The sequence below is a fragment of the Myotis daubentonii genome, chromosome 13, assembly GCF_963259705.1.
Source record: "Myotis daubentonii chromosome 13, mMyoDau2.1, whole genome shotgun sequence".
NCBI lineage: Eukaryota > Metazoa > Chordata > Mammalia > Chiroptera > Vespertilionidae > Myotis > Myotis daubentonii.
Window position 1 is genome coordinate 43,403,312 of NC_081852.1, and position 12,895 is coordinate 43,416,206.

Consider the following 12,895-nt stretch of genomic DNA (forward strand, 5'->3'; position numbering starts at 1 on the left):
GATGGCTTATTAAACAACAAATTTATTTCTCACAGTTCTTGAGGCTGGGAAGCTCAAGACCAAGCTGCCAGCTGGAATCAGTTTTAGGCAAGAGCTCTCTCCCTGGCTGGTAGACGGCCGCCTGCTTGCATTGTCCTTACATGGTAGAGAGAGGGCGGGAGCATTCTTGTGTCTCTTATAATGACACTAATTCTGCCAGATCAGGATCCCACCCAAATGATCTCATTTCACTTTAATTACTCTCATATAGGCCCCTATTTCCAAATACATTGGGTTTAGAACTTTAACTTAGGGATTTTTGGTGGGGATATAATTCAGCCCCCAAGCTGACTCTGATAGCCCTGTCTTTCCCACAGGCACTCTCTGTGAATGCTACGATGAGCTGGGCAATCGCTACCAGCTGCCCATCTACTGCCTGTCGCCACCCGTGAACCTGCTGCTGGAACACACTGAGGAGGAGAGTGTGGAGCCCCCAGAGCCCACACCCAGCGTCCGTCGTGAGTTCCCGCTGAAGGTGCGCCTCTCCACGGGCAAGGACGTGAGGCTCAGCGCCAGCCTGCCCGACACAGTGGGGCAGCTCAAGAGGCAGCTGCACGCCCAGGAGGGCATCGAGCCGTCCTGGCAGCGATGGTTCTTCTCTGGGAAGCTGCTCACAGACCGCACGCGGCTCCAGGAAACCAAGATCCAGAAAGATTTTGTCATCCAGGTCATCATCAACCAGCCCCCACCACCCCAGGACTGAGGAGCCTACGGACCCCTGGGCAGAGAGGCCAGGGAGGGCCTCTGCGGGGCTGAGAGGCCCCCGGGCTGGAGCACCAGGCCCCTCCCTGCTGCTGCCTTCAAGTGCTGATGTTTCTTCAGGGGTGCCTCCCTGCTGTTTGGCTGCTGGGCGAGCCGTAAAGGGACCCTGCCTCCCAGGGCCACCGTGGGCCACCAGTGCCCAGCACCCAGGAAGCAGTGCTGCCACACAGGCCTTGCCAACCTTGTCAGAGAAAAGGAAAACTGGGGCCCCCCACCCTGCCTGTCTCCCACCGCAGGTTCGAGCCATGAGGGCCAGCTGGAGGCCCCTGAAGCCCAGATCTGTCATCTGGTGCTTCTAGCTGTGCTCACTCGGTTTTCTGCTCAGGGTCTGAAGCAGCTGCTGTCTCCCTCCCCTCCCCCTACCCCCTGACTCTGCCCTGGGCACAATGCCAGTGCCCTGGAGGGGAGGGGACTGCTCATGAGCCCCAGGAGCTGGGAGCCTGAGGCCAACCTTTGCCTCTCCCTGCCCCCAGCACAATTGGCAGAGATGAGGCGGTTGGCTGGACAGCTGGGCTGCTGTGGCAGGGGTCTGCCCAGGGCCATCTCCTGGCTGTAACCCAAACATGGGGTGCCTGCAGCCAGTCATGGCCCCACAGCAGGTCCCTGTGTACAGACATACCTGCATATTTATCAATAAAGCCTTTTGCTCCTTCCTTCTCTCTTGCCTGGCTATGACTTTGGGTTCCCCTGCAGCTCTGTGGAGCCTGGGAACCGGTTCTGGTGTGGGAGAAGGTGGGTGCCCGGCCTCCCAGCTGCTCTGGGTGCAGCAGAGAGTACAATGGAGCAAGCTTTGAACACTAGTGTCTGGGCCCTGTGTTCTTAGGGGTCTTCAGGAAAAGCCACTTAACCTCTGAATCCACTTTGCTTGTCTTTCAAGTGGATGTGATACCACCTGCCCTGTCTCCTCCCTCAGTTGCTGGGAGGAGTAAATGGGCTAACAGATGTGAAGAAGGCGGCATCTCAGGAAGGCGGTGTCAGTTACCTGCTGGTCTGTTCCTGCAGCAGGCGGGTGCTGGCTTCTGGCTCCAGCCCCTGAGCCAGACCCTCAGGACTAAGGTGTGTGCAGATCCTGGAGACACTGCTCACTTGCTGACGTTAAAGCAAATTTCAGACAAACTTAGAGCATGTGTTGGCTTGCCAGCAAGGGGACCAGAGGACAAAAGGGAGCTGTTCCTGTGCTTCCCTGGGGGAAAGTGTGCATGTAAGCAGAGAGGGCAGTCTCGGAGAAGGTGGTCTCGCCAAGGACAGGCCACGCGAACGTTACAGAACCGCAGAGCGCGGTGTCCATGGTTCACTGGCAGTTAAACGGGGCTGAGCAAGTACAGGCCTGCTGCTTCTCCAGTTGGGAGTATTTTTCTTTCTCAGTAAGCATGGCTGTCCCCAGTCAGGGAGGCCTGACAGGGAAACAGGAGAAAAGGACGATCAGTCCGAGCTGGTGTCGTCATCTGAGCTTGGCAATGTACTCTGGCCCTTCCACTGGCTTCCTGAGACTCCTATTGAAGGAAGACCCAATACCTCCTGCAGAGGCCCCTGAAACAGACAGGTCAGGAAGAAGGGACATAAAGCCAAATGCAGGGGTGCTCTGCTAGAGGGCGCTGTGGGACCCCAGAGACGCAAAGGCCTGCATGAACTGTGCACAAAGCGGGAGGCAGCCGCCCTGACCCCCACCAGCCACCGGGCACTTCAGCTGGGAGGGAGCACCTGCCCCTTCCCAGAGCCAGCAGGGCCTGTATACAGGACAGCCCAGGACACGGGACTGTCTTGGGTCCCCACTTTGGCTTTCAGGCCCCCTGATTAGCCCTGGCTGGGCACAGTTTTCAGGCGTCCAGCAGGTGGCACTGCCATCAGGGCTAGAGGCAGCCAGTGGGTCCTTCCTGCAGCCCAGCTGCCCTGGCTTAGGACCAGCTGGGCCTAAGCACTCATGGCAAAAGCTGGGCAGGTTCCTTCCTGCAGCCCCTGCTCTCCGGGTGCTGTGCCCTCCGGCTCTAATAGGCCAGGGGATGTGGGGGGCAACTGTCCTTGCCTCTCCCCTGTTCTCTCCGGCTACCCGGGGTGAAGGTGACGGGGGCCGGGGGGGCGGGGGGGGGGCAGGTGGAGAATTGAGCTGGTGAGCTCATGGCAAAGGCGCCCAGCAAAGGGGGGGGGGTGCCCTGGTCTATAAAGCCCCCGTGGCTCTTTGGCCTGCAGAAGCGGGCATGGACAGCACCATGGCGGGCTCCGAGGCGCTACAGAGTGCCACAGCGCTTATTGAGGAGCGGCTGGCACAGGAGGAGGAGAATGAGGTATGGGCAGAGGTGTGGGTGCCCAGGGGGGTTCTGAGGAGATCCAGCTCTGATGTCAAGGGAAGAGGCTGGCTGCCATGCCTGTGGTGGAAGGAGGACAGGTGTCCCTAGGGCTCCATTCCAGCCACAGGGTCTCCTGGTGGAGAGGGCTGGTGGTGGGAGACTGAGGCCTCAGCCCTAAGAACTGAGGGACAGTGGGTGAGTGAGCCAAGCTGGGCTCCCCGAGATGCTGCCCATGCACCTGGGCCTTGAGATAAGCCGGGCTGCACAGAATGAGACAGCTAGGAAGCTGCCTGGGGGTGTGGGAATGTGGGCCCCTGAGATCCCCCAGTTTCTGGGTGGGAGACAGACAGGAGGAACTCCAGGTTTGGTCGCTGAAGAAGAACAAAGACGGAGCAGAAGGAGAAAGGAAGCATGGGTTTCCCCAGGACCGCCAGCCACACGTGGCGAGGCCGTGGGAGCATGGGGCTCTGGGCAACTGCATTTTCTCTGGAATAAAGAAATGGGGGAGGAGCGTGCCAGCTTGTCCTGCTTTTCACTTTATTTAAACTAGACCTAGAGTCTGCTCTGCTAAATGCAGAAGTGCTGTGAGGACTGAGAGGAACTGTAAGGCCAGTCCCTGCCTCCTTTTTACCAACCTGCATTCCTTTAAGCCAGCGGTTCTCAACCTGTGGGTCGAGACCCCTTTGGGGGTCAAAGGACCCTTTCACAGGGGTTGCCTAAGACCATCGGGAAACACATATATAATTACATATTGTTTTTGTGATTAATCACTATGCTTTAATTATGTTCAATTTGTAGCAATGAAAATACATCCTGCATATCAGATATTTACATTACGATTCATAACAGTAGCAACATTACAGTTATGAAGTAGCAACGAAAATAATTTTACGGTTGGGGGCCACCACAACATGAGGAACTGTATTAAAGGGTTGTGGCATTAGGAAAGTTGAGAACCACTGCTTTAAGCCAACACCTGTCAGGTGCATAGTCTACTAAGAAAGCAGAGTGAGGGAGAGGTGGAATAGAGGTGTTAAATCAGAAAGAAGTGAAGGAGCACAAAGGGTGGATAGGTCATTCCAACTGTGGGCCCTCAAGGACTTCTCTGTGGACAGAATGGCATTTGAGCTGGGCCTTCAAGAATGGTGAGTGGAGATCAGGGTATTCCAGGCTGAGGAAAAGACAGGCACTAAAGTTTAGATCAGTGAAAGCATGACTGTTATTAGAAATTCTGGTAGCAGGGGCTAAGGCTGGGAAGGGAAGCAGGACGAAAACCAGAGAGGGACATGTGAAAGATACGTATTCTGTGGGCAATGGGGAGCCACTAAACGTTGTTGAGTGAGAGAGGGTGGTGCCATCTGACCTATTTTAGGAAGGCAACTCTGAAAGCCCTAAGAAGGACTTGTTGGAGGAGGGAAGACTGGCCCTAACAGGAATGGGAGGGAGAAGACAAGTCAGCTTAGAGGTAGACTCCATTCAAAAAAAGAAGAGTGACGAATGGGGTGAGGATGAGGGAAGGATCAGGACACCAGTGGAAGAAGAGATGAGGCCTAGGGAAGGGAAGGCAGTCTTGTAAGTGAAGAGTTTGGACCACGCCTGCTGAGTCTTGGCTTGGGCATCCCTGGAAGTCCAGTATGCCATTTCTCACTCCTCCAAGGGCTTGTCCATCAGCGCCAGGCAGGTGAATCATGCCACTGTGCCGTTTTTGGAATGCTGGATGCAGAGGCATTAATCAAAGGGACATGGAGCAGTCCTCGTCCATTCATTCATACGACAAATATAGCAGCAGGGCCCTCAGGACACTGGGTGCCCGCAGAGCCAGCCTTCCCTGGAGTCTAGTAGCTTAGCAAACGCCGGCTACTAGGCTAAGTATTGTACAGGCATTCTCCCATTCAATCTGCACAGCCATCTCTGAAGTAAAGTGGGAGTTTTGTGGTGCTTCACCCACTAGCATCCAATGCAATAGCATTTATTGAGCTCCTGCTGCATGCCAGCCCACACAGACTGATCTTAAGCTAGGGGCCATAGAGTCTGGGTAAGACATGGATGAACATTAGCGTCCCCAGTTGTTCCCACCAGCCCCAAGCCCAGCAGGGTCCTCAGAGGAGAGCCTCTGACCAGTCTGTGTCCCCTTCTTGGGGTGGGAAGGGAAAAAGGACCGGGAGACCAGCCCAGGGAATGAGGCTCCGTTGTGGGACACTTACTGGGTCAGGTCATCACTGAGGACTGAAGGGTGGACAGAGATGCTGAGCCCACCTGCAACCATCCATTCACTCGTTCATTCATTTCTTCTCTAAACCAGGAATGGGGAATGTCTGGCCCACGGGCCATATACGGCCCATGAAATCATTTGGTCTGGCTCTGCCAAGGCATTAGGAGTGAGTTAATTAAATGTTTGGCCAAATAGAGCAGGCTAATTTTTTTTTTAATTTTTTTTTTTTTTAGAGAGAGGAAGGGAGAGGGATAGAGAGTTAGAAACATCGATGAGAGAGAAATATCGATCATCTGCCTCCTGCACACTCCCTATTGGGGATGTGCCTGCAACCAAGGTACATGCCCTTGACTGGTATCGAACCTGGGACCCTTCAATCCTCAGGCCGAGGTTCTATCCACTGAGCCAAACCAGTCAGGGCAAGCAGGCTAATTTTTAAGTTGATAATTTTGTGTGGCCCACAAATGATATCATAAATATCCAAATGGCCCTAGGCAGAAAAAGGTTCCCACATTCACTGAGCACCTACCATGTGGGAGGCCCTGTCACAGGTGCAGGGGATACCGAGATGATTAGGATCCAAGCCCACGCTCTGGCTGCTCCATGCGGATCCCAGCCAGACTCCCACATGCAGGAGTAGCTGTAGCCTGAGGGCATCCCTCGCCCTGGGAGAGGAGGCAGTGTTTGAGGAGAGGCCAGCACTGGGGATACCTCAAACCCCACAAGTCTGACATGGAAGGGAGAAGCCCGTGGAGAACAGGACCTCCAAAATAGAGACCTGGGAAATCAGATCCACCCTTGGAAAGTGTAACACCAGGACTCAGTGAGAGCTCTGAAAGGGTGGCCATTCCTCCCAAGCTGCCATCTCGGCCAGCACCCTCCCACCTGGGCGAATGTTCCCGGTGCGCTGGAACCTCAGAGATGGGGGGCCAGCTCTTCACAGAGTGCCTTCCTTGAAGAGAGAAGGAGGAAGTAGCCCAGGCAGGTAGGTCAGAGCTACAAATGGAGAGAAGACTGGGAAGGGGTTTCACCTGTATTTTTACAGTGAGAAGAAGGTTACTAGAGTGCCCTTCAAGCTGAAAGCCGTGGACTTTTGGCTCTCATCCCTTAGGTTCCCTGAGAGCAACAGTTTCTATACTTTAGGATTTCATGAATCAGTAAAATCTGAGGGGAAAAAGTTGGTATCTGACATAGATTTGCAAATTTTTTATATTGCCAAGTAAGCCATTTAAAAAATAACTCTCATCTCTCATCACATTGTTTCATCAAAGTAAATTTTTGTGGCATAAAAAATTTTAAAAAATAACCTCAGTGCTTGAAAAAGTTAATATACTAGGTGTACTGGTTAATAATGCGGATTTTTTTCAATAAATCTTCCCTTTGAAATCTTTCTCATTACTTGTAAACGATCGGAAATTATTTGCTGAGCAACGTTTAATCTTTCTGCAAGTTTTTTTTTTTTTTTTTTAGTATGACATGCATCTTCATCCAATAATGCTTGTAATTGTTGGTCTTTACATATCAAATCGCATATATATATCAACATATGTGTAACTCCATCTATTGAAAAAAAAATCTGCATGATTAACCGGTACAGCTAGTATTTAGTTTCATGAAAATTCATTTCAATAGCTTTTAATTTTGTTTGGCTGGGGACTGGGGGCCATCATTGGGCAGGAGTCAGGGCTGGACTTGGGGTTGGGTTTGGGTTTGGGGTTGAGGTGGGGAACTACAACTGGCCCCCTTTTTTGGATGGGTCTCTCCAGGAGCCCTGCTCCTGCCAGGGGCCTCCAGGACCAGTCAGGGGTGGGCAAAGGAAGGGCCTGAGGCCACCCAGGAGAAGGTCTTCGGAGCGTGTCCCCGGAGTGGTGAGGGGAGAGGCCACCTCCTCCCGGGCTCCGCAGACGGCCCTGGAGCAGGTCTTGTCCTTGGCTCGTCAGAAACTCCGGGGAGCCGCCCACCAGAAGCAGCCCATGGACATGCTGGTGCTGGAGGAGGAGAAGCGCCACGGGGCGGCGAGTCTGGCCCTGCAAAAGGTTAAGGTGAGTGGGAGGGGAAGCCAGAGTCTGTGCTCAGGAGACAAGCCAGGCAGTTATGGCCTTGCTGCTCCTGGGTCCTGAACCCCCTATTAGCAATGCAGCATGCATGTCAACACCCCACCCTGGACGTGCTGAGTCAGAGTCTGCACATGTACAGACTCCGGGGGAGCCCAGAGAAGGGAGAGCCATATGACAGCACCCTGCAGGCATTAAGGGGCTGAGGGAGGCTGTGCGTGCTGACAGGAGAGATCTCCTTGCTGATGAGAGAAAACCCAGTTTCCAGACCACTGTGTGCAGGATGACTCCATAGGAGGTGGGTCTGAAAGGGCATTGACTGAGCCACGGGAGGTTACCTCTGGGAGAGAAGGGCTTTCTCTTCAAAACCTTTATGTTTCTGTATTATTTTTATAAATGGTTTGATTGATTTTTAGAGAGAGGAAGGGAGAGAGGGAGAGATAGAAACATCAATGAGAGAAACATCGATCGGCTGCCTCCTGCACACCCCTTACTGGGGATCCAGCCCGCAAGCCTGGCATGTGCCCTGACCGGAAATTGAACCTGGGACCTCTTGATCCACGGGAAGATGCTCAACCAACTGAGCCACACCTGCTGGGCATATTTTTAATATTAATCATCTATTACTTTTATGGTCACACACGAGTGGAATTGCGCGGGAGGCTGTGGATTCGGACTCTGTTCTGAAGGCCTCGGCTAGGAATTGCCTCTGAGAGTCCCTCCTCATCAGCTCCCCACCCATGTGAAGCCTTCCAGGCAGCTCCCTCAAGCCTCCCTTGCCCGCTGACCTGCGCCACCTGGGTCTGGGTCTCATCTGCTTTAGTACTCCCCAGAAGGAGAGCTAGACTTGGATTCTTTCCCTCTTGAAAGCCCTCCCCCTCCAGCTTAGCACAGGGGTCCCCACGCTCCTGGCCTGGGGGTTGACGGGCCATCCCCACGCAGGGCCAGGAGCGTGTGCGCAAGACATCCTTAGACCTGCGACGGGAGATCATCGAGGTGGGTGGGATCCAGAACCTCATCGAGCTGCGGAAAAAGCGGAAGCAGAAGAAGCGGGCTGCCCTGGTCGCCCAGGAGCCGCCTCCAGAGCCCGAGGAGATCGTAAGCTCCTGGGAGCACACCTGTGTGGGCAGGGGAGCCCGGGAGGGCCAGGATCGCTGGCCCTGGGTGATGGCATTTCCGCCCTCAGACGGGCCCTGTGGAGGAGGAGGCATTCCTGAAAGCTGCTGTGGAAGGGAAAATGAAGGTCATCGAGAAGTTTCTGGCCGACGGGGGCTCCCCGGACACCTGCGATCAGGTGATGCTCTCACCGACCCCTTCGCCTGTGCCTGCCTCCCTTTCAGAGTGGTCGCCCCGCCCCTCCCTCTCGTGGGCCTATTTGAGAACAGGCATTGGGCGTCCTTTGGGAGGGGTGTCCTCAGAAGATTTGGGATGGTCCTTCTCACACAGGAATTTATCTAAATCCTTAGGCCCTTTTCCACGTGGACCCCATCCAGAGTACCAACTGTCACGTGGCTCTTTAGGGAAGAAAGAGGAATGGGATCAAATAAAAAGAATGCCTCTCCCTGGCCATGTGGCCTGTAGTTAGGCCCCTCACCCCTCCATGCCTCAGTTTCCTCCTCTGTAACACAGCCTGCTTCCCTCAGAGCACATTACAGGGATCAAATGGAATAATAGTGCTTAGATAGGCATTTATTGAATGAATGAAAAACCATAAAACTCATGCGAGGATATATTTTTGTACTGTATATCATACTTCTTTTAATTTTTTATTTTATTGTGAGAAAATATATATAACATGGGCCATGCCATTTTAGCCATTTTAAGTGTATAATTCAGCAGCATAGATTGCATTTATGATGCTGTGCAACCATCAGCACTATTTTCAAAACGTTTCCACCACCTACCATACTTTTTTTGTTTCCTTGAAACAGCCTCTTTCTTACTTTAAGCAAATTAATGAACCTGCATTATTGTGGGCTTAGTCTACAGGTCCTTTCTATTCTGTAGACTCCAGAGTCTTAATCCTCTTGTTCCATATGAGTATCTCCTCCCTCAGAGCATCTCCTCTCTCGGGTACTGGGAGTACAAAGAAGAAAAAGATGAGGGTTGAGAGTAGATGTTTCAAGAGACCCAAGCAGAAAGCCAACTGCATTGGGACGGGAGGAAGTTCATCCTCTCCTTGACTCAGTAATCAGGGTGCACCTGCCCATCCTGGCCCTGGGCTAGGCACTCCGGGGAAACAGAGCCGAGCAGGCCTCAGCTGGCCTTCAAACACTCTCTCGTGCGGGAGGGTTGCCTGGGCCCCTGGACAGTTCTGGCCGAGAGGTTTCAAGAAGATGATGGTACCGGAGCTACATTTTGAAGGAATAGCGAGGATTCTTTAAGCACTCAGGGGAGTGAGGCAAAATGGGCACGCTGGCACAGGGAAGAGCCCGTGCGAAGGCCGGGCTCGATGTGCTGGGGGCAGTGAGAAGGACGGAGTCTGCAGGGCATAAGGGAGTCTGGACAGAGCATGAGGAGCTGGCAAACATGGACGATATGGGGACCCAACACAAGGGCCAGAATCACGCTGGGGTAAGGCCTCAGCCTCAGCTTGTGTGGGAGACGGGCTCAGGCCCGGGCCAGACGTCAGGCCCTGACGGCCTCTGTGGGGACAGTTCCGCAGGACAGCATTACACCGAGCTTCCCTGGAGGGCCACATGGAGATCCTGGAGAAGCTGCTGGAGAGCGGGGCCACTGTGGACTTTCAGGATCGGGTGAGCGCGAGGGCAGGTATTGGGTGGGAGGCAGGAGGTGGGCCTAGACTCCCTCTCTGTGTGCCAACCTGGGGCACAGACAGGCTGCCTCAGGGGCCGGGCCCCACCTTCAGTGGGTTGCATGACCTTGGGCAGGCCCCATCTCCTCCTCAGCAAATCTGTCTTGGACTAGATGGGTCTCAAGGGTTCTTATGTTCTGCTTGATCCATCGCCCAGGCACTGGAGTGCCCCATCCCTTCCCTGTACCCTTCTCCTGGGTATCTCCCTGCCCTTTGGGCTGGGGGCCTTTCCCCCAGGGCACTTTCTTCTCTGAAGCTCTGCAGTTAGGTCCCATCCTTCCCTTCTAGCTGGACTGCACAGCCATGCATTGGGCCTGCCGCGGGGGCCACTTGGAGGTGGTGAAACTCCTGCAAAGCCGAGGAGCAGACACCAATATGAGAGATAAGGTGAGGCAATAGTGCTCACAGATATTGGGGTGGCCGTGGGCGGGGAGTGGGAAGCAAAGGGTGGAAAAGCAGTGAACAAGTCTGGTTTCCAGAGTTGCTGCAGAGCCCAGGGATGGATCATTTCCATCAAATGAAAGCCCTTGGCAACCATCATCTGGGGACGGGAGCAGGAAGAGCAGAGGAGAGGGAGGGGGAAGAGATTCACTGTCCTGGGGACTTGGGGACCACCCAAAAGATATAGGATTTGTTCATCCATGCAATCCTTCATCATCCTTCTGTCTATCCACCTATCCATCCATCCATCCATCCATCATTCATTTATTCATCCACCTTTTTAAAATTTATTCTTTGTATGTGACCCTGAGCGAGTGATAACCTCTGAGCCTGTTGCTCCTCTGTTAAATGTCTTGCAGAGTTCTTGTGTACATTAGATGGGAAAATGAATGTAAATTAATTACTTATTAAACTTAAATCTAATGTTTGATAAGCTTTTGCCATGCCCATCACATAGTCATCTCCCAATAAATGACATCTATTATAATTACTAAAAGAAGGGCAGAGGAGTGAGCAGTTGCTCATAGCTGAGTAAGGGGGGAATCATGGAAGGCTTCCCAGAGAAGGTGGTATGTAAAGCTTCAAAGCTAGGCCATCGGGTAGGATGGTGAGAACTGTAGCATTCCCTGCCCCTCCAGGGCGCAGGCCCTGGCACAAGGACCTGGGGGAGGAATAAGGCTGGAGTTAAGACAACCCCCTTCCCAAAGCCACACAGGCCAGGCCCCTTCAGCCAATGGCTCCTGCTTCCTCCCTACTTAGTTGCTGAGCACCCCCCTGCACGTGGCGGTTCGAACAGGGCACGTGGAGATCGTGGAGCACTTCCTGTCCCTGGGCCAGGACATCAATGCCAAAGACAGAGTGAGTGTCTGGGTTCTCTCCTGCCCAGCCCCACCATAGGGGTGCAGGCAGCCTGCGGGCTCCCACATGCCAATATGGGCTATGCTGAGTGTCACACTGGCTCTAGGAAGGGGACAGTGCCCTGCATGACGCCGTGAGGCTCAACCGCTACAAAATCATCAAACTGCTGCTCCTGCATGGGGCTGACATGATGACCAAGAACCTGGTAAGTTCACGCCTTTCCTGATTCAGTCATCAGTGTGCACGGCACACCCAGGCCCTGTGCTGGGCGGTCAGAGGAAACGGAACCGAGCAAGACTCAGCCTGCCTGCACTTGGAGCTCTCACAGCGGAGAGTCTCTCTGGGACCCCGGGGACTGCAGGCCCAGCCAGCTTCCCAAGTCTCTATGCTTGTCTATCTCCAGAGGGCAGGTGCAGAGAAACAGCCTGGAGGGCAATTAGGGGACTTCCCAAAGGCCCCCCCAATAGACCAAAGGGGGTCCTACTATCCCCCCCACCCCCAGGGAGGCCCAAATCATGGAGGTTCAGAGCAGGAAGAACCTAAGCCCTCGGTTGGCGTGCCTGTTCCTGGCACACCATGCTGTTTCCTGGTGGTCCTTGAGTGCTCTTAGCATCCCATGTCCCCTAGTCCAAGCTCTGCTTTGGGATTCAGAGCAATCACAGAATGGAGGAGAATGCCCACCCCCTCCCCAATCAAGAAAGCTAAGGGGATATGGGAAAGCCAGGAAGATAGGGAGAGGGGGAGAACGAGGACATCTCAACCTCGGCATTATTGCCATTCGGGGCTCGGCTGCCTGTGCACTGCAGGATGCTTAAGCAGCATCCCTGACCACTACTCAAGATGCCAGTAGTACCCACTCCCCACCTACTACCACCACCACCCCCAGTTGTGATGAGCAAAAGGTCTCCAGGCACTGCCAACTGCTCCCTGCTGGGAACCACTGGTAGAGATGAGGGCACCTCCTGGTACAGACTTCCGAATAGAGATCTCCTCTTGGTCCCCCAGGCAGGAAAGACTCCCACGGATCTGGTGAAGCTGTGGCAAGCCGACACCCGGAATGCTCTGGAGCACCCTGAGCCGGGGTCAGAGCAGAACGGGCTGGAGGGGGCTGCGGAGAGTGGGCGGGAGACCCCCCAGCCTGTGCCAGCCCAGTAAACGCCTGAACGGCCCCCAGACCTGAGCCATTCCTCCGCGGAAGACCCAGGAGCACCCACAAGCTGCCGCAATAAAAATGTCCTTTTCCTATGTGTGATGTTGTTTCTGTCTGTGCCTGGAATATTTAGGAATGCAAGAATGGGCTGGGGAAGGGGGGCTGTCTTAACTCCAGCCTTATCCCTTCCCCAAGTCCCCTGAGCCAGCCCTGCTGCGTTTCCTCCTCTCCTGGCTTTCGCCCTGTCACCCCTCTTCCCAAGTCCCAGCGTGGATCAGC

At 54.1% G+C, this 12,895-nt stretch overlaps 2 protein-coding genes across 3 annotated transcripts in view; both read left to right on the forward strand.

Moving 5' to 3' along the window:
- Nucleotides 1–1,454, forward strand: part of UBTD1 (ubiquitin domain containing 1) — a 58,096-nt gene extending 56,642 nt beyond the window's left edge. For both annotated transcript variants that reach the window (XM_059660980.1, XM_059660979.1), the window contains one exon: nucleotides 357–1,454. In XM_059660980.1, coding sequence (XP_059516963.1) covers nucleotides 357–742 — 386 coding nt within the window. In that variant the 3' untranslated portion in view covers nucleotides 743–1,454. The remainder of the gene's footprint in view (nucleotides 1–356) is intronic.
- Nucleotides 1,455–2,171: 717 nt separating this feature from the next.
- Nucleotides 2,172–12,711, forward strand: ANKRD2 (ankyrin repeat domain 2). The gene is given in 13 exon segments (XM_059661978.1): nucleotides 2,172–2,184; nucleotides 2,741–2,754; nucleotides 2,756–2,813; nucleotides 2,816–2,941; nucleotides 2,944–3,083; nucleotides 7,239–7,340; nucleotides 8,295–8,450; nucleotides 8,539–8,646; nucleotides 10,010–10,108; nucleotides 10,456–10,554; nucleotides 11,368–11,466; nucleotides 11,573–11,671; nucleotides 12,472–12,711. Coding segments are annotated over 13 exon segments (1,263 nt in total). The 3' UTR covers nucleotides 12,622–12,711.
- The last annotated feature ends 184 nt before the right edge of the window (nucleotides 12,712–12,895 follow it).